Source organism: Diorhabda sublineata, chromosome 8, assembly GCF_026230105.1.
Source record: "Diorhabda sublineata isolate icDioSubl1.1 chromosome 8, icDioSubl1.1, whole genome shotgun sequence".
NCBI classification, from domain to species: Eukaryota; Metazoa; Arthropoda; class Insecta; order Coleoptera; family Chrysomelidae; genus Diorhabda; species Diorhabda sublineata.
This window is the reverse complement of record NC_079481.1, coordinates 5,752,873-5,777,951: the sequence shown is the minus strand read 5'-3', so window position 1 is coordinate 5,777,951 and position 25,079 is coordinate 5,752,873. Positions and strand designations below refer to the sequence as shown.

Genomic DNA, 25,079 nt, shown 5'->3' with positions numbered 1-25,079 from the left:
GTGAATCTACACTTATGCGCCCTGCCTTTAGAGGCACGTTCCGGAATTATCATAAATTTAATATTTTGACAAATCTAAGTAATTGCTTCATGTATTCCATTTATATGTAAAATTCTTGAATATTATATGAAATATGAAATTTGTATAAAAAAATTGGGAAATCACTTCTTAGAAATTAACAAAATATATTTTTCAGATTGGAGTTTATTAAGGAACGTATTATAAAGTTTCTTGATGACGTATTAGTCGTATAATTGTGATGGTGGTGGTCTGTAGTTGAAATGGCTACTTGTAATTTCTTATTGAAATAACTAATTTAACTATTATTATTCTTACCGTGATAAGTGGTAATTTTTTGGGACAAAATACGGATCGGCAGTGTTTTTTTATGAGAGAACAGTGAAGTATTGATGTATTCACAGAAATACGTTCATTTATTTTTGTAGATTAAGGTATGTAATTGAGTGTTTACACTTCCTACTCATTCTTTAAAACACGTTTTTTATTATATATGGGAATATATAATTGAATTTCGTTAATTAGAAATGCTATTTTACATATTTTGGTTACAGTAAGCTGTTTACTTTTTAAATAGATCCTTTAAAAAATGGATACCAATGTGACTGAAGTATATGAGACCATTGAAAGTATAGATGTAAATAAACAGGTCCCATATCAACAGAATATGGATTTTTCACAAGAAAATTTTACAATGGGATCTCAAATGGAAAGTGATGGATTTCCTCTAGAAGGTAAGTTATTCTTAATAAATTAATTTTCTTTTGTAAATATACAGGTACATGTTTCACATACCAATATATTTCTGATATCTTTAAGCACATAGGTGAGATATAAGCAATAATTTGTTTTGATTATTTAATGATAATATAGATATTAAAAACATTACTCTTAACCTTATTAAAGGTAATTTTGTAAAAATATTAAAAGCTTATAATCAAAGCACATTTTTCTCCCAGTAGGTGTTGAATTTCTTTTCAAGTTAAGTTTACTATGTTGAGATTCTACCAGTCCATTTAAAATTAGTAAATGTACCTATTGCATCTAAAATTATATCAAAAAAATTGTATCACTAACTTAGGTAAATGAAGAATATAATTTTTCAAGCTTCCGTGGCGTTAGGTTAGGTGGGGACGAGGGAACGAAGCCCCCCAATAATAATAATTCTAATGTGAATTAAATTTCTTCTTTTTGTCTAGACAATTTTGGCTGCAAAAAATTCATAATTTTTTAACTTTTTACACCACAAGAAAGTATTTAATGACTCTAAACCCCTTCTGTTGTGTGAGATCCTTGTGAATCTTGAAATACATTCTCACCTTTATAATCAGGATCAGTTGTATCTTCTTCAATAGCTTTCCCTATAAAGTCCTAAAGTCCTTTTTTGACTTCAAATATCAATATCTCGAAAAATGGAGTAGAATATCGAAAAAATTTATACTGCATTTTCGATTTATTTTGGGTCGATTTACAAAATAGCATAGCCAAATCCTGTTACTACAGAAATCGTACTGTTCCACAAATTTGAATATTCCAGATATTTTTTGAAAAATATTTGTATAAACAGTAAATTTACTGATTTTAGATGGTGAACAATACAATGCACAACCTGAAACTGCTCAGTGTAATTCTTCTGACCAACCTAAGGAATATCAGGATCCTGGTCTTGAAAATCCATCTAATCAGTCTTGTACAATTGAAGAAACAGATATACAACAGTCTTATAATACCACAGAAGAGACCAAATTGAAACAATCATCTACCATTAATGGACTAAATGAAGACCAAACAGTAGCAATTGTTGAACCTGAAGTTGCTGAAATAACTGCAGATAGTATTAATGAAGAAAACTTAACTGAAGCCCCTGTTGAAAGTAATGAAGAAGCAATTGGTGTTAGTGTTAATTTGATAAATCAAACAGCTGAAGACAGTATTAATCCAGTTGAAAGCAGCACTGATTCTGGTGTAGATAATACTGATCTAGTTGGGAGCTCTACCAACACAATTAATAGTAATACTGAGCCTGTTGGTGAAAATACTGATCCAATTGAAAATACTATTAATCAAGTTGAGGGTATTATTGAAGATTCTCTTATTGAAACTGATCTTGCCCATTCTGAAGATATATTGGAAAACATTGAAAACAGTAATGAATCAAATACCATTAATGAAAGTATAGTGAAAGATACTATTGATGAATACACTGAAAAAACTGATGAAGTAATCAATAATAATACAGAAAATGAAATACTATCTGCCATTGAGGATAATGCAGATTCAACTGAGGAGATAATTCGTTTAGAAATAGAGGAGGAAAGCCCTTTGAAACCCAATGAAGAGGCTGAAGGTGATACAGCAGAACATATTGAGTTGACCCAGTTAAATGCATACGAAGGTGTAATGGATTCACAGGTATGATTCACTTTAATATGATCTCAATCACCACATTTCCATAACTTTTCTCTTTATTCAACGAAAGTTTGAGCTATTATTAATTTTTTATGTTTTATATATTTTTATATCATATAAATCACAACTAACGAGTACTATATTCACCCATTTTGCATCTAGTGATATTTTTCTATTTTTAAAGTGCAAATTTTTCCGGTTTGATAGTTTTTATCAAGTTTAATGGAAATTATAGGTCCTAGTTGACAGTAGTTATTGTGAATAAGATGCGAAAATCACATATTAGATGCATTTATAGTTTTTTTAAAATTCAAAAAAAAGAAAAGGTCTGTCAGGATTTTGAAACTTGGCGATCTCTATAAATAAAAAAAATTTTGTGCCTTTTGTTTCCTTATTCAACATTTAACCATCAAAAATTCCTTGAATAACTTTAGTTTCGATGACCTCACTAGAAGTGGTGGATCTTGATGAGACTTGGGTGCTTGTTCCTTGAAATATGCATCAGTCTCATTAAGATCCACCACTTCTATTGAGGTCATCGAAACATATGTCATTCAAGAAATTTTTGAAGGTTAAATGTTGAATATGGAATACTTTTTGAGAAGAATATGTTGCACTTAATTCTTATGTGAAACAAAAACAAAAGGCACAAAACTATTTTTATTTAACTAGAGATCCCAAAGCTTTAAAAACCTAGCAGACGTTTTATTTTTTTTTAAAATTTTCCAAAAACTATAAATGCACCTAATATTTGATTTGCGCACCTAAAAAGTATTCACAATACATTTTTGGTTCATTTTTTGACTTGAGCCAACCAATTCTATAGGGGTCCTATTGGCATCATATTTCTTAAATGGCTAAATTTGTAACTTATATGTAGGATCAGTATATGGTAGTTCAAACGTCCTCATCGGTAGATTTATCAGCTCAAGAAGACCCTGACGATTCTTCTGTACAGCTAGTGGAAGTTTATGAAGAAACCCCAAGAGATAAGCAAGATAAAGTGCCCCAGAAAAAACCAAGAAGGACTCGTAAACCTATTCACGAATTACCCATGCATCTGATAGGACATGACATTTCAAAACCAGTTGAAAGTGTTCCAAATGGTAGGGCTTTGCCAAAACCTCGTCTAGGAGTCAAGGTATTGATTTATTTGTGTTAAAAAATTGCTTTATTAATTTTTTTTTGTTAAGGTACCTTATCTCAATTTGACCAGCCAAATAGTCTCCAAAGCAGAATTAGAGGAAGAGATTTTGGAACGTTCTAGAGCAAAAGAGCAAGCTAATGAAAATAAATTTGCCAGAGGATTAACACAACGTCTAGCAAATAAGTTAGCTCCGGACGATAATAAAAAGTACACAATATCTAAAGAAAACAATAAAAAACCCGATAAAGTGAAAAAAGACACAATCAAAATGGAAACAAAAAGTGAAGGATCTAATAATTCTATTAATGTGGATGAATCCAAGATCCAGAACGATGATGATTTGTTGGCCATTTTGGAAGGAGATGGGGAAGAAATACCACTGATGGAAAAAGTTCAGGATCCTGCAGTGAGTTTTTATTATGTTTAATTGACTATAATTAAAATAATTCTGATTATTGGATATTAGATATTTTAAAATGAAACTTGCACCATTTTTATATTACTAGTTATTCTTATAGTTTTTACTCATTTTCTAAACTTTTTTGTGGTGTCACCTCCTGATTTTCTCATAAGTTATTCTATAATATTTGTTTTTATGATATGGGAAGAAAAGTTTTATATGGGCTTTGGAGATCCAGTATACTTACCAGAAAAGGAGTACAAACATGTTTTATTGACCCAAAGCCTCTCTGTGGTCTAAAAAAATGCTCCTGTAAGTAACAGAAGGAGGAAACTGAAAGATGGGCACTCTAGTGTTGCCTTCGTGGACTGGATTACTATCACTATATAATTTTAATTATGAATCTTACAAGGAGCATTGATCAATGCTGAACGTTCTCTGAGAGAGATATAATAAATTTTGTATATTTTAATGAATAAGCAACCATCTTTGAGGTTATGTTATCATCCCTAACTATTTTTTGTTATCCAGTGTTTTCTCAATTATGCTTTGAAATGTGTACACACTTAATTCAATCGATTTTTCTCCCGTTTTACTAGTGTTGAAGCGGATTTATTTTATTTATACATTTATATTTTTTGATTAGGTTGACGATAGCAACTTGAAATTGATAGAACGTGAAATAGCTCTGCAACAACTTCAAGAACTTCCACGTCAACTTCCAAAAGAAAGGATAATTAAACCAAGATTTCCAAGACAGGATCCTAAAGCAAAAACTGCAAATACCACTACGAAAATTTCTGCTTCTAAACCAAGTTCTCCTGTAAAATCTGACACACAATCTAAAACTGAAACTGGTCCAGCTGCTAAGACAGATACTACAATAAAAAAATCTATTTCTTCTATAGATTTGGACGTTCCACTTCCCGTGAAAAAACTCGTTGAAATAGAGCCCCAAGTAAAAGTTAACATGGTATTGAAAACTTATTCAAGGAAACGGAAACCGACGGATATGCCAGAATTCGAAAGTTCATCTCCTAAAAAATCTTCATTTGAAGATCCAGATTCGAATGAGATCTTTGAAATGAAAAACGACCCATTAGCACTACCGACAGACGTTTATGTCACGAAAAGTTCCAGGGTTATTAAAAAGAAAGTTATATGGGATCCCGATGATGACCAACATTCAAAAAGCCCGAGACCTTCATTAAAAGTTCCTGATAGCAATAAAACTTCAACTCCTAAGATCACAAAATCGGTATCTAGTGAAAAACTCGAAAAAATTGATAAGATGCCAACAGTAATTCAAACGGAGAAGAGTAAAGAATCGAAAGAGAAACAGTCCGAGAAAAGTGAAAAAAATTCACCAAAGAAAGTCGTCAGTAAAACTAAGCTTACTCCAAAATCTAAGAGAGGTAAGTATATTAATATACAGTATGTACAGCTGTAGCTAATATTTTGTATGTTAAGGTCTTTCTGAAGTTGATAAATTGCTAATGGACGAAGGAGCGATAAAAATGTTATACGAACTCAAAGGTTCTGATGAACATTTGGCTAAGAAGAAGAAGGATGTATATTCAGTAGAAAAAGCCGAAAAGGAGTTACTCAAAAGAGCCAATGTTCTCAAAAACGATCTAGTACAAAATACCAGTAACGAATCTCCAAAATCGTTGAGGAAAAAAGAAAGCGCGCTGAACACTTCTCCTCCTGTTAAACAACCACCAGCCATAATTGAAAGGAAAATGTCCAAAGATTCGACGAAAAGTTCCGTCCACACACCACCGAGATCCCCAACTTTCTACTCGTCACAAGCATCGATGTTGATAAGAAGAAGATCCAGCAGTTCTATATCGAGTGATGAAGAACTAGAGGAAAATAAAGTAAGTTACAAGGTAAAACTAATTAATTTGCTCAATTTGGGGATTTAGTCATTTTAGTGACTGTCAAATCCCTTTTTGATGAGTGATGGTTAATAGTCTGTACGTTTTTAGTCATTGAAGACTCCAAAGAAATTGGACTCTTCAAAATCGAGAAAACAAAAAAGGAACACTACTAGTGAGAGCGAGTCCAGTGTCAAAGAATCAAAAGAAAATTCTACAGAATCCATACCGAAGGCAATGAAAGGGGCACAGTATAAATCATTTACAATGAAGAAATCTGGTAAACATGTATCCATAGATTTGCGTTATGTTGATGACAAAGGTTACTTTACCATCGATGTAAGTATAAATAATGATAACAATATGGAATTTGCACATATCCTTTGAGTTCCTGAAGATTTACTGACACTTCTTCTTGAGTCAAAGGTTTCCCAAATCAGTTTAATATCCTTGTCATTCCAACAGTATTGATTAACTTTATATACTAGTAAGCAAATCTAAACGATATCACTACAACAAAAACTAAAGAGGTTACACTATTGTTCTGAAACTATAAAGCATATGACAGCTTTCTCTTTCATTCCTAGCTTATCAAGCTCATCCAAGTCACTTTTTTTGAGCTATTAATGAAGTAAAAGTTAAGTCTATTAAATATCAACATATTTCAACATAAATGTCAGGGAATCTGTAGAATCAACCCTAGTGGCAAATTATTATCACTTTTATTGTTTTGAAACCTGCTCGGAGATTATTGTGCAGCTGTACTGCAAAGCGACCATTTGGTATCGATTTCAAGTGACTATTTCCACTCTAAAGTAGTTTAAAAGCTACTATTTTTTATAAAAATGGCTATTTTGAACGAGTATTCATTGTATGCACTAAAGTTATTGCACATTTTTCAATCTTACTCTACCAACAATTTATGTTCATCAAAAAAGAGCCTAAAGCACACCAAACTGCTTAAGCAGCCCTGTAATTTTCACATATTATCAACCTGCACTTAAAGCGTGACTGGGTAAGAAAATTAACTGATTTTAAAAAAATGTAATCAGTTATTTTACTGTTTACAAATTGATAAAGAAAAAGAAGATTATGGACAAGAACACTTTATGTTTAATAGAAATAATCAAAAACAAAAATTTATGTTTTGTGTAGTCTACAATTTGGCTACTATATTGACTATCATGGCTACCATTTTGACTTGCAGGTGACTATTGAACCTCAGGCGCTACTAAAGCAACAATGATTTAGAGTATGTTATTCTCAGAACCCTGACTGTGTTGTAATTATTACACTTTCTTAGATCACAACAAAGCTTACGACGGTGTCCTTAGGATTATAAAAATTTTGTAAATTCACAATGTTCAGTCCAGCGTGAAATGAACACCTCTCAGTTATGTTAGTCTTCAGGCTACTATTTTGACTTACAGGCTACTGTTTTGCCTTTCAAACTATTATGGCCTCCAGGTTACTATTTTGACCTACGGGCTATTGTTTTGGCTTCCAGGCTACTGCTTTGGCCTCCAGGTTACTGCTTTGGCCTCCAGGCTACTATTTTGGCCTCAATGCTACTATTTTGACCTACAGGCTACCATTTTGACCTGCAGGTTACTATGGTGGACCTCAGAGGCTACTAAAGCAATTATGTTTGAGTGTTTGTCATTCTCAGAAACCTGACAGTGTTGTAATCTTTACATTGCTTTCTGATATTATAACAAAGCTTAGGACAGTGTCCTTAGCCTTATCAAAATTTTGTCAATTCACAATGTTCAGTCCAGAGTGGAATGAACACCTTTCTCTCATATTATCCTACCTAGGTGTATCTGAATGAAAGAATTCTGAATATTCAACTGCAATTTTTAAACAATTCTGTACATATTTTGTGTAGAGTTTGTAACAAAGCCTAAAATTGGCCTATTATATTAACTGCCAAGGCTACTATTTTAACCTGAGGCTACTGTTTTGACCTACAGGTTACTGTTTTGACCTACAGGCTTCTGTTTTGGACCCCAGGCTACTGTTTTGACCTGTAGGTTACTATTGAACCTCGGAGGCTACTAAAGCAACCTTGTTATTTTAAATTATGAGATTCAATCAATTCTGAATCATAAGTCAATTAACACGAAATTATACCAAGAAATCACATCACTTGATGGTTGCTATTTTTTAGGTTTTGGCTGATCTTACTGCTGCCTTAAAGAAGCTAGAAAAAGATAAGGAATGTAACGTGGTATCGCTCACATCTTCGAGCACAGCTTTTTGTTTAGGTCTCGATTACACATCTTTGGTAACAGATGATAAAAAAGAAAGGATAGAGAAAGCGACTACTTTAGCAGAAAGCGTTAGGTGAGATAAAAAATTTAACCAATCAAATTACTGATATTACTCCAAGTTTGCTCTTATTACAGTGTAATTGATATTGGAACATGCTTCAAAAATTATATTTTGTTAAATTGGCCTCTTATTAAATTGTTTATACTCTTTGTTAATATGTTCAAATTTTTAGGGACTTCTTATTGAGTCTCCTCCACTTTCCAAAAGTTATAGTTGCTGGCATACAGAGCGATTGTGTAGGAATAGGAGTAACAATGTTATCTCTATTTGACACTGTTATAGCTAGTGATAAAGCCATATTCAGAACTCCTTACGCCAGTTTAGGATGTATGGGAGAAGCCACATTCCTTTTAACATATCCCCATGTAAACAATTGTGGATTGGTGAGTTAACGGTAACCATATGATCCCCATTTTGAATTGTATCAATATTTTTGTTGTAGGCTGCAGAGTTGTTATACGCTAATCAACATTTAAAAGCCGACGAAGCGTTTAAACGTGGACTGATCTCAAAGTTATGTTGGCCCGAAAAGTATAAAGATACGTTGGATAATTTCGTTTCGTCTGTTGCGCAAGGATCTCGACAGGTAATTTGAAAGGATATATTTAAGAAAGTTGATGAAAACTTTTGGTGTTGTAGAGCTTGGAAACTACAAAAAGACGGTTCCGAGTGAACGGACAGGATCGGATCGAAGCAGCTATAAAGGACGAAATGGAAATTCTGATCCAACATTGGACGAGTTCAGAATGTCAGGATAAATTTTCGAAAATCGAAAAGTAGAATTGGAATAGTACTTGTTGAATATTTGGATTTGCGGTACAAAACAAAAATTTATTGTAGTAATAAAGTGTGAAAAGGAAAATGCTTCAAACAAAAATATTTTTTTATATTTTCATAAAGTAGAAATTAAGTCACCATATTGAATAATATCCTTTTTTTTGGGTATTATTATCTAGATTATATAGTAGTACTAAATAATTGTTTGTTTTTAGTATAATTGAAATATTAAAATTTGACTGTTTTTTAGCACGGTAGCCAAAACAAAAATATTTCCAAAGATCGGTGCAATTCTTTAAACAGCATAATAAAACTGTCTAAGATGTGTTAACAGAAATTAACACAATAAAATAATTATTAGTGTGTTTCAAGAAAGTTGCAGTGAGCTTAAAAAGAAATTTAACTTGTTATAAAGTTTGCAATAATCTTAGATATAAATTTATAATTCAAATCTTTATAGTATAACAAGTGAAACTACTTTTTTTACTGAATTTAATCTTGTTCTTTCTGTGGACTTCCAGCCTGACTCACTTAATTAGCAACTTTTATACTGTCTTCATTTTATTGATCTCTAACAATTGAAATTCGTTTTACAAATTCCGGCTCGAAGGACCAGCGCTGTGTATATAGCTGGAAACCTCTCCTTTCAGCTCTTCGTCGGTTGTGAAATGCATCCCTCCCAATAGTTTTTTTAAGTCGGGGAAGAAATCCTAACCCCCCTGGTGGTCAAGTCTGGGCTGTAAAGGGGATATGACACTATTTAAATCACTGTTGATGTGATTCGTGGGGTGTGCGGTTGCAGTCCATTTGTGAGCATGCATCTTCTCTTGTTTTGAATCGTGCGCTGAAGGTCCTTCAACGTCTGTCGGTAGTGGTCCGCATTAATTGCACCGGTACGCAGGAATTCGCACAACAACAACCCTTTCCTGTTCCAAAAGACCCTCGCCATCACCTTGTTGGCAGACAGAATTGGTTTAAACCTCTTTGGCTTCGGCTAGCTTGGATTTTTCCACTGATGGGATTTTTCTTTTGTTTCCGGTGTCAGGTAATGGACCAGATTTCGTTCTCAGTGACGACAGAGTCCAAAAATTCCCCGCTATTTTTGTGGACATGACTCACTTAATTCTATTACCTAAGCAGCGATTTTTATAGTGTACCCAATTTATTGATCTCGAACAATTGATGTTCGATTTATATATTCCGGCTCGAAGGACCATCTTTACGTTATTTACTATCTAAAATTATATAGTATCTGTCATTGGATTATACGAGGCTTGTCTAAATAGTTTGGTTTTATTCTTTCTTCATATTTACATGGATTTTTTCCATATTATGTACTTTTGTTAGTACGTCCCTTTATTATTTGTTTAGGATGCTTGACCTCGTTATATTTATACTTTTTATAAATTATTTTTAATAGAACGGTGATTATATTAGTTATTTAAGTTAGTCAATAAAAACCGGCTTGAAGGACCAATAAGTTTTTTGAATTGATCAAAACTAAACAGTTTTAATAATTTGTTTTTATAAAATCTTTCAACATTATTTTATATTTGTCATTTGAATATATACAATGATTCGTTTTTACATATTACATCTTTTTATTAAAATGATAATTTTTAATGAACACTTTGGCTGCGTCTTCATTTAATATTTGTTACTAAATTTGACCTGTTCATATTGATACTTTTTATAATTAATAAGGTTTTAAAACTTTTTTGTTTGCTCTCAACATATGGGCAGATGTAAATTCCTGATATAATAAAAATTAAAACTATTTCTTCCTCCCAAACGAAATTATCTTTTATTAACCTTTAATGTCATCCGTATATCTTCTTGTGAACTTCCAGGTTGATTAAATTCTTTTGTTTTATCCGAAAAGTATAATTTCTGTACTTGTATCTATAGAATCCGGCTCAAAGGACCAATAATGTTCTACATATTTTTATTTTTGTGAAGTTAAAGCTTACTGTACATTTCCGAAATACATTGTAGGTATTAGGTTGTGTAAGTATCATATTTTCCATCTTTATGTCTTGGTTAGAAAAGAAAATATGTTCCTATAAGTTGCTATGCATGCTACATATATTTGAAAACGAATTTTAAAGTTTGACAATTTTTTAGGAACATATTTTACTACAATAGTGTGTGATTTTCTATTTTGGTACAAATTGTTTTCTTTTATCCTACAGGATAGTTATATCGGACATATTTAGTTAAAGGGGTCAGTAAAAAAAGAAATAACAAATAGTTTCTCTCTAAATTATATATTATAGCATTTTACACATTTTATACAAAGTGATTAGAAAGTTGGGAATGGTCGTGTCATTCAAAATCTTACCTATACTGATATGCTGAAAATTTTCTATAATTGATTTTTTTAGGAAAATCGCTATCATCAAACTAGCTGTTTAGATCAATGCATTTTTCCATCTTCTTTATGCCGGAGTCGATAGCTTGAAACCTCTTCTTTCAGCTGCTTTAATTCAAAGAGATGAATCACTGGGGACCAGGTGTGGACTGTAAGAGATTGAGAGACATTATTCCATCTAAATCTGTTGATATTATCAATTGGAACACGGACGGTGTTGTCCTGATGGAGACGCTTGTTGTGCTGCTAAGCAGGTATAACTACAACCCTTTCCTGTCCCAAAAGACACATCGGTTTTGTTTTCACGCGTTGCCGTTGTGTTCAAAACTTGCTGACACCGGGGATCATCTCGCTGGGGTTTCGAATCGTCACCCTTCGATCTTAAGCAATTACTCGTCCAGAGAATGAACGTTGTAGACAGCTCGCAGCCTAACCAGCGTTCTAACGTCCATAGCTTCTTGAGAACCTAAGTTTTTGGTTTTGTCTTGTAACAGTGAAATAAATGTTCATGTTCTATTCGTCCAGAAAATCTTCTAAAAACTGTAGTCTGTCCATCAATATATTGAAATAGGTGTCTCAAAGGAATTTCATTTGCATATAGTAGACAAATTATACATTGCAAGGGTCTTCTCAGCCTATTTTTTAATATTTTCATGACTCCAGATTTACCATTCATAGTATAATCACATTACCCCCATAAAACAAACGTCTATCTAAAAATAAATAAAAACTGATAATAAGCTTGGATATTCAATTTTAAAATTAAAATAAAAATATTTTTTCGTTATGTGGATGAAAAAAGGAACAAAATTTTCACTACGAAACGATATTTGAGACTTCGTTTACAATTTCCACCCTAATGGTTAAGCAATACTAGGTCATCTTTGATACAAAATATATTTTGTGTACTGGTAATCTTAATATAATTAAACCTTCAGTTTTGATTGGTAATTTGTTTTAGATGTAATGGGTTGAGGGTTGACATTCCTGGTGTTTAGTGGTTGGACGTTGATACCATTTCCTTTATTAGCTCGGGTTATTTCGAAGCTATCTGTTGAACAGTTTTTAATGTTAAAGATTCACAGTAATTTTTTGAATCACATGACTGTTACCGTAGTTTCTAAATTTACATATATGCTTGTTAATTCAATGATTTGTTATTTTATTGGTATCAATAAATAGATTGTACATACATTTGTGTTTCTATTATTTTTTTCAGAGATAAAACAATTCCTTTGAACTGCGGATGCAATGATTCATAGTTTGGTCCGCAAAAATTTTTCCTTTGCAAAAAAGGAAGATGCTTTTAACCTTGACGTGACTACAGAAAAAACAATTACCAAAGTGAATCAAGTTGAGAAACTTTAATATCTGGGCTCTCAATTAAAGATGAGGTAAAATTAAAAATATTAGGAAGAAAAATGTCCAAGAAAATATATTATGGTGTCAAAATAGCAGTAAGTATCTAGATAAGACTTACAAAAGGAGAATTAATAATGATATAAGTAAGATGGTTAGGACACATTGCTACTATAGCAGAGAATTGTTTGTTGTATTGGACGGAAGAGGACACCCAAAGAAAAATAAAGCTACAAGAAGTCATAAGGGATATAGATAACGTAGGAATGATCGAGAAAGTAGAGGAGAATATTAAAGTCAGGGGTCTAGATGACCTGTTAAAGAGTTGTGGGTTCTGTTTCCTGAATACCCACCCTTAGAAGTCCATGGTTTTGGAACCAATCCATTTGGCGGTCAGATCTTTTAAGTCAAGGTATTCATTTAACCATGGAAGAGCATGTGGATGCAATGGAATTCATCCACAAAGTAGTTGAAGATATGAACATTGGTATCTCAGTTTCAAGCAAATTAGAAAGTTACCTCGTATGCGGTAAAAAATTTGTCTGAGTTTCTATATCGCCACTAGTATAGTGAGAAGGTATCTTAAGATGGTTGCATTTCACATATTATCAGCGCTTGTGTGTTTTGTGGCTACCAAGAGATCCTCTAGTACCTATATCAGGGTTCACAATAAAAGATTAACCTATTTAACAACTGAAACAGCTGGTAAGATTAAATTTATTTTCCCATAATTGGAATCTTCTGCAAAACAAGAGAAAAGAAGCAGCAGCAAATGAAGATAAAAGTTGGGAGACCTAATAATGGTGCCTCTACTAGTAAAAATGTAGGATCCTCAGTAGAAGAATCTGAGGAAAGTGAAATTGATATTTGGATTCAACTTCTTCAGAGTCTTTTGATGCTACTGACTCTGAAGATGATTGATTTTTCATTGATAATGGTGTTTTAAAGAAATGAGTAACTTTTTCATGAAACAATAAGCTTTTTTCCACTTTAAATAAAATTAAACCTTTAAATCAATGGAAGACCAGAATCCTATCAGAACACAAATAGTATTTTTTTTTGACATTCCCAATATTTTCCATTATCCATTATTAGTTATAGTCAATTAAAAAGTTGAATTAAAATATGAGAGGAAATAAGAGAAAATTGTACTGTTGGACCTCAAACTGAAGAAAAACTGTTTTTCCAAGTATATAAATAATTTACCACAATCTTCAACTTTTAGATTTAAAGTCGTTTTCAGAACATTTTACTTTATAGAGAAAATTTTGTGTAAAAAGAGAGTTAAAGTGATTTTGGTGATATAAAAAATTATAAGTAGAGAGAAGTGAATATTATCACTCTTAAGTTCCCTTTCAAATAGAATAAAAGAATATTGTTTTTTTTAAAGAACTTAAGTCTTTTTTGTATGTTTCAAATTTTGATGTTGTCAACTACTCTACTGATTCTTGTGAATTTATCTTAACCTTTTTGATAAGAAAAACAATGAATATTTTTTATTAAAATATAATAATAATGACAACTTATAGAGTATAAAAATCTTGCCTACCTCATCTTGTTCATCCGATATTAACTGTTTACGTTTTACTGATTACTAGAATTTTTCACTTTAGCACTTTGAAGTAACAGGATTTTTTTTATTATATCCCATATTTTGATTTGGAATCCAGTCAGGATCATCTTTATCAAAAAAATTTGTTTGGGCCTCTAAAAAGTTTTCCAAGATTTATCAAATAAGTATGAAACTTCTTAGACTGATCTCATACACTTAAAAATTTTTACACCTGACAACCGTAAAAATGTACATACATTATATCATATTTACTGCTTATAAAATGCCTAGAATCCCGCCATATTTTAGTTGGATATCTTTGAAAGGACCCCTTTTTAAAGCTTCAATCCACATCTCTTGCCTTAATTTCGACAATTTATTATTAGCGTCACCGGCGTTTTTTAATGCAGGGGGAATTCTGAAGAGCCTTACATTGTCTCTCTCACCTCTCATTACACAACCCACTACCGAACAAAAAGTAGGCATGTTGACCTTCTTTGAGGTTTAAATAACAAGACATAAATTTAAAAAAAATTAATCTATAGTTAATATTAACAACAAACTATTACCTGCGGAATAGATATTTTGTGTGCCCGTTAGTAAAAATGGCCGATGACGGATGACGTCATTTGAGTATAATCATACACAGATTATATTTCTAATGAGAACATGAATAGAGAAATGAATGGTATAATCAAAAGACAATCTTTTTGGTGTACATGAATAGAGGTGTTGATCATGAGTTAAGAAGAGTAATACAAGAGATACTTGCAGGAGACAATTTTCGTAGCTGAAATGTGACTATTTTAGCCTATGTGAACCGACACTACTCAAGAATATGGTACCGTTAAAAAAGAAGAAACGAATTTCATTGACAATTTAATTTTGAAATAAAATGATAGAATTTTATAGCTAACGTTTTTATTACAATGTTATTGAGGTCTAAGGTGCCACTTATAAACATTCAGTAATTATTATATTATGAATATAACAGCTTTCGCAAATTGATTATTGAATTAAGTTGTCACGCTTTTTTACAAATTGAAAGATATGTTTTTAGGGCGCCAAAAAGGTTAAGGTGTCTGGAGTATAAGGGAACAATCGAAAAAGAAAAACGAAATGAAGAAAATAAGAGATGTAGAGATGAATAATTATAATATGAATAAAAGTTTTGTGGTACCATGATTCAATAAAAATATTTTTTAAGTATCTATTATTTGTGAATCGGAGCATATGAAGTAATATTACCGTAAGTCAAGATGACAGCACTGAATGTCATAAGCAGGGCCTCCAACTAGGCACAACGAAAAACCTAGCCCGATAGGTTAATACGAGATAAAACGGATGGGGTATCTTCTGTATCATACTGAAAAAATCAATCACTGTTTCCGCAGACAGCCGTTGGAAAAATAACCGTAAAATCGGGATTCTTCAACACTTATGGTATTGGAGTGAAACTTTTCTATAATAACAATTTAATTTCAATCTAGTTGAGTGAAAATGAGAAAGCTTTTCCTTGCTGCACGGTTCTAATTAGAGCGAACATGGCGTTTTCTTCTCACACAATTTATTTCATTATATACTTCAACAAATCTTTCAATTATTTCCTGTGAAACGAGGTTTCCAGATGCGCAAATAACTTGTTACAAATAATATATTTTTTCTCTAGAAATGAATGAATTTAATGTGGGTAGTGAGATGTCATTTTATAATTATAAACTCGAATTTAATTGGCTGAAAATGACAGCTGTCAGAGTTGTGAGAATGTATAGAACCTTTTTAATGTTATTTGTCGCTATCTCTTTTCAACATAATGAAGTTGTAAAATACATTTAATGGAACGTATGTCTTTACTTGAAAAAACTGTAACTATTGTTATTTTTATCTTAACTTTTAATTTGATTCAGATCACACTGTATATTTTCTTACAATATTTGAAAAAATTGGCGATCGGTTTATTTTCTCACGTCCCATGAACTGAAATAGTGTTCTAATTCGTTGTTGGCATACCTGTCAACGATGACTAAAATATTCCATCACTTCCTCGCAAATAAGCTCTGTAATATTTAAATTTTTACGTCAGATATTTTCTTTAATTCATCAGTTGACCGCGGATTTGTCTTATAATCTCAAGAAAAAATCCCTTGGACTCAGATCCATACTTCGTGGCGGCCAATATTCCTTCTTCGAGGTATTCCCCGAATTTTAAAATGAAAAATTTTGATTGGAGTATTAAGAAAAGTTATTAAAGTTTGTTTACCCATACCTTTAATCGCGTTATGTGAGAACACGACTAATTAAAAAATACATTTTCTTCAAATTCTTATTATCATGTCTCAAAATCTTATATACCTACTAAAAATCAATTCATTAGAAGTAGTAAATTGGTTGTTAGGTATTTATAGGTGTTTCTTTAACGTGTCAATGGTTGAAATAAAACAAAAAAGGTATAAAACCATATAATATATGTTCATTAACGAGCCAATAGTATCATCTCGTCGAGCGCAAGTCCTTTCGGGAAGAACAACCCTCCAGAATGATCCTCTTCAATGCAAGAATTAATCGGATAGTGGTTGGCGCGATTTCAAACTGTTAACACCGAATCAACAAGACTAGCAGAGATATACACAGCTTTTTAACAGGCATGCCACCTGACGATAAAAAGTTTCCACTATAAAATAAAAGGTAAAGTAATTTTTAATTTATAAAATTCTGTTAAATATTTAAAAAAAAATGAACAATAATAAATAAAATAGAAAATATATTTTGAAGAATAGAGTTTGAAAAAATTCCTAATTATTTTCATAATTACGAGGTTTCTTCGAAAGTTTAGGGCTTGGCTTAAATTGTTCCTCTTGGAATGGAAAGTTGATTGGATTCAATTTACCTGTAACAGAAATCGTGTTTGGGATATATAGGTTGGGGTTTTTTTATTATTTTTATGCCTCATCAGTCTATTTGATATTATGTATTAATGGATTAATTGTCACATAAGATAAATATGAAGTGGGTCCTCCGGTTGAGAATTATGAAAACTGTGGCTATATTCATCAGTTTTTTTACCAAAAAGTTTTCTTCCTCGGAAAAAGAATCCTTTTTAAAATAGATGTCAGTCGCAAGCTTGGTTTACTAATAATCTTTTCAGGCTTTTACGAAGTCTGGCTATTGAATAACTAAACGAAAAACAGAAATAACGTTTAATTGAAAAAAACTCCGACTGAGTGCTATAAATTGTTGAAATTGGCTATGGGGACAATTCTCTATCCCGTGCGCGTGTTTTTGATTATTGTAATCGCTTTAGAGATGGCAGGGAGAGCACTGAAGATGACCAGCGCCCTGGTAGCCCTATGACTGTTTCAACTCCGGAAACAGTGACCAAAATCATCCAAAGTGTGCGTGCAGTTTGTCGAATGAGCATCCGGATGTTTGCCGAGGCTTTAAACGCCGATAAAGAAACGGTTAGAAAAATTTTACACGAGGAATTACACATTACAAAAGTCTGTGCCAAAAAATCTGACTCCTGACCAGAAGCTCTTGTGTCAACGGGTCTACTCAGATTTCCTTGAAAGTTCTGCTTTGAAATAGACCCGATTCGACTCGATGGCAGTGGTAAAGCAAAAAACGGCGGAGCTCTTAAAGGCCCTCACCATAGAAGACTTCCAGTACTGCCTTTTTTCCCTTTTTCGTAACCAGTTTCGTTATTTAATAGCCAGACCTCGTATAATTACAAACAAGTCCAAAAGTTTTGTCAGACGATTTAGCACTTAAAATGCATTTTGAAATATAAGAAAGAAACAGTCCTCAGTTCAAATGTTTTATTTTTACTTACGAACAAAGTATGTATAATTTCTACGATTGTTGCTATTTAAGTTTTCCAAATATATCAATCGAGCACTTGGGTGGCAATGTTTCAAACCCACGTTCCAAAACTGTTCGTTAAACACAAATTGTAGAATTGAGGTTATGTAGGCGTTCATTTAAAATGATTATACATTATTAGAAGACTATAAAAGGGCTTAAGAAGGTATATATAGTAAAAAATTTAGTTTCAAAAGAGTGCTTTCATGATATTCATATTAAATTAATCAAGTCTTTCGTATTTCCAATACCGCAACAAATAAACAATTAATTTGTGACATGTTTTCAACTTTGACACTTGACACAAAACTTACCGGTGTATGTTCCAATTGATTCTTGTGTGCCAAGCTTCATACACAAAGTGCTTTATAAATTGAAAAGCAACTATGGCAACACTGGTGTGAATATGACAAATCTGACATTGTAATCATAAAGTTTGACATTTTTAATGGTGAACGTACTCAAAATGACTATTTGCGGATACTTGAAACATCAATCTTTGTTAAAAACATGGAATTAAACCGCAAAACTTCTCGTTTTTTCTATGACTTTCGACGTGTATTAAACTAATATCAATGTGCCGATCACCTCTCCTCGACTTTTGGTGATGAAGCGCCATCTCGAGCCACAGCAATTCGCTGGTAATCCGAATTCATGATCGAAGTTCGTCCAAAATCGTCAAGGAAAACATCAAAACATGATAAAAAGAAATCCAAATCCAACAAACGTTGTTCGCGCACAAAGCACATCCAAGCAAATGTCAAAACTTTAGTAGCAACCCTCGTATAATGCACACTACTGGTGTGATGAGATTTCACAAGTCTTCATAAGTCAAAAGGGCATCACACCACATTACCAGTACTCATTTAAAGTTAATGTTTGACCAGCAACTTTGGGTACAAGTTTCCTAAATATTCCTCAAACCAATAAGCACGGATACCAAGATGCTGTCAAAGAAAAGATAACACATTACTCAATAAGTCGTGATTTTTTTGCCAAAAATCGATTTTATTTATCCTTCCAGAGCAATACAATCATTCCAAAGCATCTTTAACTTCTCGACGCCGTGCTTGAAGAAGGATTTGTCTTTTCCCTCAAAACAGGCTTCAGTTACAGCAATTGCTTCTTCATTTGAGCATTGTTTTGAGATCAACAAATAGCCAGTAGTCACTGGGGATCCGATCTGAACTATACGGTGAATATGGAAGAAATTCGAAGGCATAACCTTCCCAGCTGACTGTTACGCCTTTGGACGATTCGGTTCAGCAGCTGCATTTCACTCAGATGATGACCGTTTTGATTCCGGATTGAACTGACGGATCCATGTATCATCCATTGTGATATATCGATGCAAAAAATCACCTTAATTGGACGATCAGAACGATCTCCATCATCGGTGTCTGTAGGATCACGTTTAAATTCGGCAAACTAATAACAAATGGTTCTTTTGGATGGAGCAGAGTCCGAGTTTTGAAGCCATTGCTGAGCTTGTACATTTTTTTTATCAAGAAGTAATGATAAACTAAAACACGAAATTATTTGGAAAATAACAAAAATAGCTTCACTTAAATGGCTGTCACTTTTTTCTGACTTATCGAAATGTCAATACATTTCACACATAGTCTTTTGAAAGTTGGTACTTCATAAACGTCGTAGGAATTTGACAATAGCAGCGCCATCTATGTGTCAGTCACACATAACACGACTGACACGAGGGATTCCAGATCTTATGGGGAACGAGTAAGGGGGAAAACTGTAGATTCTGTAGACTCAATAGATATTCGAGTCATTCAAGACCTTATCAGATGTGTTCTTCTTCGTTGTGAGTTAGGACTTAGTCCTGTGTTTATATCAATTGTTGCCTAGCTGCAGCTGGGATGATGAAGACCAGCTTTCATACCATCTTGTAGGTGGTCATACTGGTGGTCACATAACTCCCTTATTTCAAGTCTTTTAAGACCTTACGAGATATGTCCGGAGAAAATGAGTCGAGGAGCACGGACCGTTCCATTTAGTTCAAGTTATTACCTTGATTAATTACTAATGGCAAATAAGAAAAGTTTTATTGAAAGTACTTAAATATTTTTGTACCAAAATTATTGGGACATACGTTATTTGACGATTCCACAAAGTTCAAACCTGTTCCTATTCATTCCATTCTATACAAATGATTGATTCCTTCCAATTTCAATTTTCAGAAAAATTTGATTAGTTGTTAGCCGTATTTTCGATTCATTATATATTTGTTTTCGTCGAATTTAATCATACCGTTTGGAAGTTACCCGAATGATGAGTAATTCATTGGATTCTGTGTATAAATATATTGAATTTTATGCCCATTAGTGACAAAATCATTTGGATAAATTCTCGGTACATATTCCAAACTAATAATTATCCCTGTTCGTTTCTATTATTTCTAATATACGTTAATTTATAAATTAAAATTAGAAATTACTGCGGGATAATATGAATTCGATATATAATTTTATTGAATAAAATTCAACTACGAAGAAAGTTTTAAAAGTTTATAATTTCAAGTCACTTTTTTATTTATATTACCGCTTTTTTTAGGTTATGAAGTCGTTCATGTACAGAGGTTAGAACCAAGGTTACTAGAATAATAGAAGGTTCGTGACATGCGCATGTTTTCGTAAACAAACGATCAGCTGCTAGAGAACCAGCTACGTCATTATGTTTACATTTTTGTTTTATTTATATTTTTATTTTGACTAGAACCTCACTAACATTATGTTCGAAATATGAGGATGTGTGTTATCTCTTGCTTATCTGTTTATACAAACGAATATATTTCTAACTGTCGTTCACAGCTGTGAAGAACCGGTGACGTCACTTGTCTACTGCGCATCTTGTCATTGTCACAAACCTTCTATTACTAGTAACCTTGGTTAGAACGTCATGCGGCGTTGCCCGATCCCCATTTGTCATTGTTTTCTATTTATATTGTTGTAGTTTTCGTCTCTTTAGTCCTCGTTCGTTTACGTTTTATATAGTTTGGTGGTATTATTAATCTCATTATTTTCTTTGTTAATCTTTCTTCTGTCATTATGCCAACCATGCCGGTACTATACCAGTTGTTTTCTTTCTACACATGTCTCTTCTACACCCACGGCACGGCTTCGTGCATAAAATTTTTCACTTCGTTACTTACAACTCTTGTTACACGTAACATAATATTACATCACTAGCTACAAAATAATCGGTTTTCCCGTTGAATTTTCAAATGAATATCTATTAAATCTTTACATCTTTATCTTAGCGATTTCACGGATGGCTGAATATAGAACAGACTCATTGAATCTTCTGTTTTGTTTGAAATCAGTTACAAAGATATAACGATTGTCCTTTAAGATCGAGGCCCTTCAACGTTCCTTTCGTCCGTTTAACTTGAGACTAACTTAACCAGATGGTGAATTACGTAATATAATAAAATTGGAAGAGAATAAAGTAGAAAGTGTTTCTTTTTCTATGGAACTAATTGAAAATAAAGCTGGAACATAAATAACTACTGGTATACAGATTAATGACAGGTTATTTGGACAACAGATCTAAATACAGTACGAGGGTTGACTGAAAAGTTTCCGACTTCAACCTGAAGATTTGAGCAATCTCTCTAAAATTTTTTGTCAGACAAAACTCAAAGTTACTCGAACCAGATCTGAATTCTTTCGACTTATTTTGTTATTTTGCGGTTAATATACACCTACATAACAAAAAAAAGGTTATTACACTTTAATTAAGAAGTTCATCTTGCATATTTCAACCTGGATGAAGATTTGGTGTCACACATCTGCTGTATCTCATGTCACAGAAATTTGACCGGTTGGTTTGATCTACAATATTCAATAATCACATAAGCAACTGTTATTTTTGCTTCACCAATAGCTCTTCGAAGAAATTGAAGCATACGGTTAAATACGCGGAGGTGTCTTCTGTAACAAAAACAATCCCTCATTCGGAAGAAGCTCCTGGGCCTCCTCCAATTTACGGTGTTGAATGAAGTTTAAGCAGGTCTAAAAACGAAGAATTTGAATCAGAATTTACATCAATTGTCAGTCCTCAACCACCACATTTGATTGGAGCTTAATAATCTCATAAGAGATTTGGATTTCCCCAAAGAAAAAGCCGAAGTATTATGTTCAAGACTGGAACAGTGGAATCTGCTTGAGGCGGGAGTTAAAGTACGTCAGAGGATGGAGACTCTTTATTGATTCCTCAAAGTCAAGTCTAAAGGCTGTACTGCTCCATAACGGAAATAAATTTTCATCACTATCTTTAGCTTACGGAGTTCATTTAGAAGAAACCTTCTACGTTATAAAACTAGTGTTGGAGAAGATACAACAGACACCAATGGTTAATCTGTGCAGATTCGAAAGTTGGCTAAACGAAAAACTGTTGCTTTTTATGCGAGTGGAAATGTAAGAACAATTTGGCTGCCAAGAACTGAGACAAAAAATGTGAGAATTGAACCTTTAGTTAACCCCGAAAAGATAATATCACCTTTGCACATCAAATTAAGGCCAATCAAAAATTTTGTAAAAGCCATGGACAAAGATTGAACTGAAGAAGAAAAAGAAGCATAGATGGCGTTTGTCAAAGTTGTCAATGACAGCAGCTGATATTTTACTAGCACCAAATGTACATCAGCAAGACATGGATGATTATGATTCAAATGGTATTGGCTTGACACCGATATTGAGAAAGCGGATTTCTTCATAAGTTTCGCATTATTTAAAACTTTTAATAAAAATACTGAATAACAAATCCTATTTTAGAAAAATATAACCTCAAATTAAACATTTGACGCTCGATGCTGAGTTATAGCGCCAATTGAAATCACGTGGTACAATTTCGAACGCTGCATTAATTTAAAATGACGCTTCAGACAAAAGTGCGCCACGTGACCTCATCTGTAGTTCCAAGCCAATGTCGAACGTCAAAATAAATTTGCACCTTGAAATATTTTGAACAGACCGCTCCGAACTGTTCGAGTTCATACAAAACTAACGAGTGATTGTTGTGTTTGTTACTGTAAAATTGTGAATAATCTTAGGTTATAATCTATATCTCGAGATTGTGAACTGTCAAAAGATTGTGAACCGTAATATATTGTTTATAATTTAACGCATTATTTTTCTGTAGATTATAATCTTTCAGGAAAAACCGTCAAATTGTGAAAATGTAAACGAACAGTGTTGTGCTGATTGTAAATTGATTTCGCGATGAAAATAACTCTTATGAAATTGTTGCGAAAGTAAAATGAATTTGTGAGTAACCAACCAATTAGGTTGGGTTAAGCAACGGTCTACTGTAAGGCCGACCAATCAGGGACAGCCTTCGGACAGTTGATAACGTGACATTTGTAAGATTGTGAAGCAACGGTCTACTGCAAGGCCGACCAATCAGTAGCAACCTTCGGATATTGTCGGATTTGTAAGATTGTGATTAGATTAGATTAGAATCTACTGAAAAATAATGCGTTAAATTGTAAGCAATAATATTACGGTTCACAATCTCGCGAGATAGATTATAAAATAAAGGTATTTCCAATTTTACGGTGACATATATATGTCAACGAATATACGATTGATGACGTGTATCAATTTTTATGTAACGTGAACTGTAAAATATATACCCAAAATGAAATCGACGTTTAGCTCATGAAAATATAAGTAGCGATTGAGTTTAATATGATTTTTTTAATGGATTTAGTCCCTTCCGTTTTTAATAGCTGTATATAGAGATTAAATTCAGAGCTGAATGTTTCAAAGATCTATGCCTAAGCAAATACGCGTGTATGTAAAAGGGAAATCTGATTATGCCCTTGAGGATATTTCGTTATTTGCACAATGAAATATGATTTTTGTGCTATTTTTTTTTGAGATATACGAATCTGAAAGTTGAAGATTTACGCGGTTGTATTATAATATAATAGATACGAGGGGTTAATCGTTTACAACAAGCTCGATTTTTTCTAGTTTTTTAATGTCGTATGCTTTTTTAAATAATCTCCGTAAGCTGAGGGTAGTGATGGAGATTTATTCAATTAAGAGTCTTCAAAACCCTTCTTGTCATTATAGTACACCAAATCGTTCTATTTAGAAACGTAAACAGTTCTTGGCGGCCATATTGTTCTTACATTTGTCTGTCGGCTGTTCCACTCGCATAAAAAGCAACAATTTTTCATTTAGCCAGTTTGTAGTCCTGAAACCAAAGTAAAAACTTTCGAATATTAACCATTGATGTCTCCCATACAGGAAACCCAAGAGTTGACAAAGGGGCCAAGCCTGGGCTAGTCCTGGGAAGCCTATCTTCGGCGTATCTGTATTAACTCAGCTTCGGCCATATCAATGATTACCCAAGCTCGGGCCAAGGCTGGGATACTTTATGTTTTAATATCAGTAAGAGTAAGATTAAATATGAAAATTTATGTTTGCTTATTTTTAGAATAAAAAAAAATCTTATTGAATAAAAAATAATTAAAGATAAAGAAAAAAAAGTTATGTAATGAATAAGTCTTGGCATTTCTGGCCTCACAGTTAAGGTTGGCCCAGCCCTGGCATTTAAGCATGGCCCAGTCTTGGTAACCAAGCTTAGTCCATCGTTATCACTCCAGAGTTTTACCAAGACTGGGCCAAGCCTGACTTACAAGTTTGACCTAGAGTTCTACATAGTTGGGCCAGGCCTGTGCTAAGCTTGGGCCCTTGGGATTTTCCTCTATGGGCTGCTGTTTCTTCTCTAACACTAGTTTTATAATGTCGAATGTAAATGATCTCCGTAAGCTGAAGGAAGTGATGAAATGGAGCAGTACAGCCTTTAGACTTGAGTTTAAGGAGTCAATAAAGAGTCTCCATCCTCTGACTTATGTTTTAACATCAAGCCCTGAATGTCATTACAATACATCCAGTCGTTCTCTTTAAAAAAAAATCTGTGAAGCTTATAGTACAGGCTAACTT

The 25,079-nt window shown here is 33.0% G+C and overlaps 2 protein-coding genes across 9 annotated transcripts in view; both read left to right on the top strand.

Moving 5' to 3' along the window:
* Nucleotides 1–233: 233 nt before the first annotated feature.
* Nucleotides 234–12,528, top strand: LOC130448396 (titin). Of its 8 annotated transcripts, none has more exons than XR_008910322.1 (14): nt 234–452; nt 573–752; nt 1,604–2,430; nt 3,308–3,568; nt 3,621–3,980; nt 4,621–5,389; nt 5,445–5,854; nt 5,966–6,193; nt 8,025–8,200; nt 8,361–8,571; nt 8,631–8,774; nt 8,828–9,004; nt 11,350–11,590; nt 12,298–12,528. XR_008910322.1 is itself a non-coding variant. In XM_056785766.1 (13 exons), the coding sequence occupies exons 2-12, from the start codon at nt 608–610 to the stop codon at nt 8,966–8,968; spliced, it is 3,672 nt and encodes a 1,223-aa protein (XP_056641744.1). In that variant the 5' UTR covers nt 234–452; nt 573–607; the 3' UTR covers nt 8,969–9,004; nt 12,298–12,528. The 8 variants fall into 8 exon arrangements, 6 of the variants coding, with proteins under 6 accessions (XP_056641744.1, XP_056641740.1, XP_056641739.1 ...); XR_008910320.1 differs by having other exon boundaries at nt 5,445–5,866; nt 12,298–12,522; XM_056785766.1 differs by lacking the exon at nt 11,350–11,590.
* A 4,296-nt stretch (nt 12,529–16,824) lies between these two features.
* LOC130448395 (sodium-dependent serotonin transporter) overlaps nt 16,825–25,079 on the top strand; it is a 41,981-nt gene continuing 33,726 nt past the window's right edge. The window contains exon 1 of the mRNA XM_056785760.1: nt 16,825–16,932. The gene's annotated coding sequence lies outside the window, so the exon portion shown is untranslated. The remainder of the gene's footprint in view (nt 16,933–25,079) is intronic.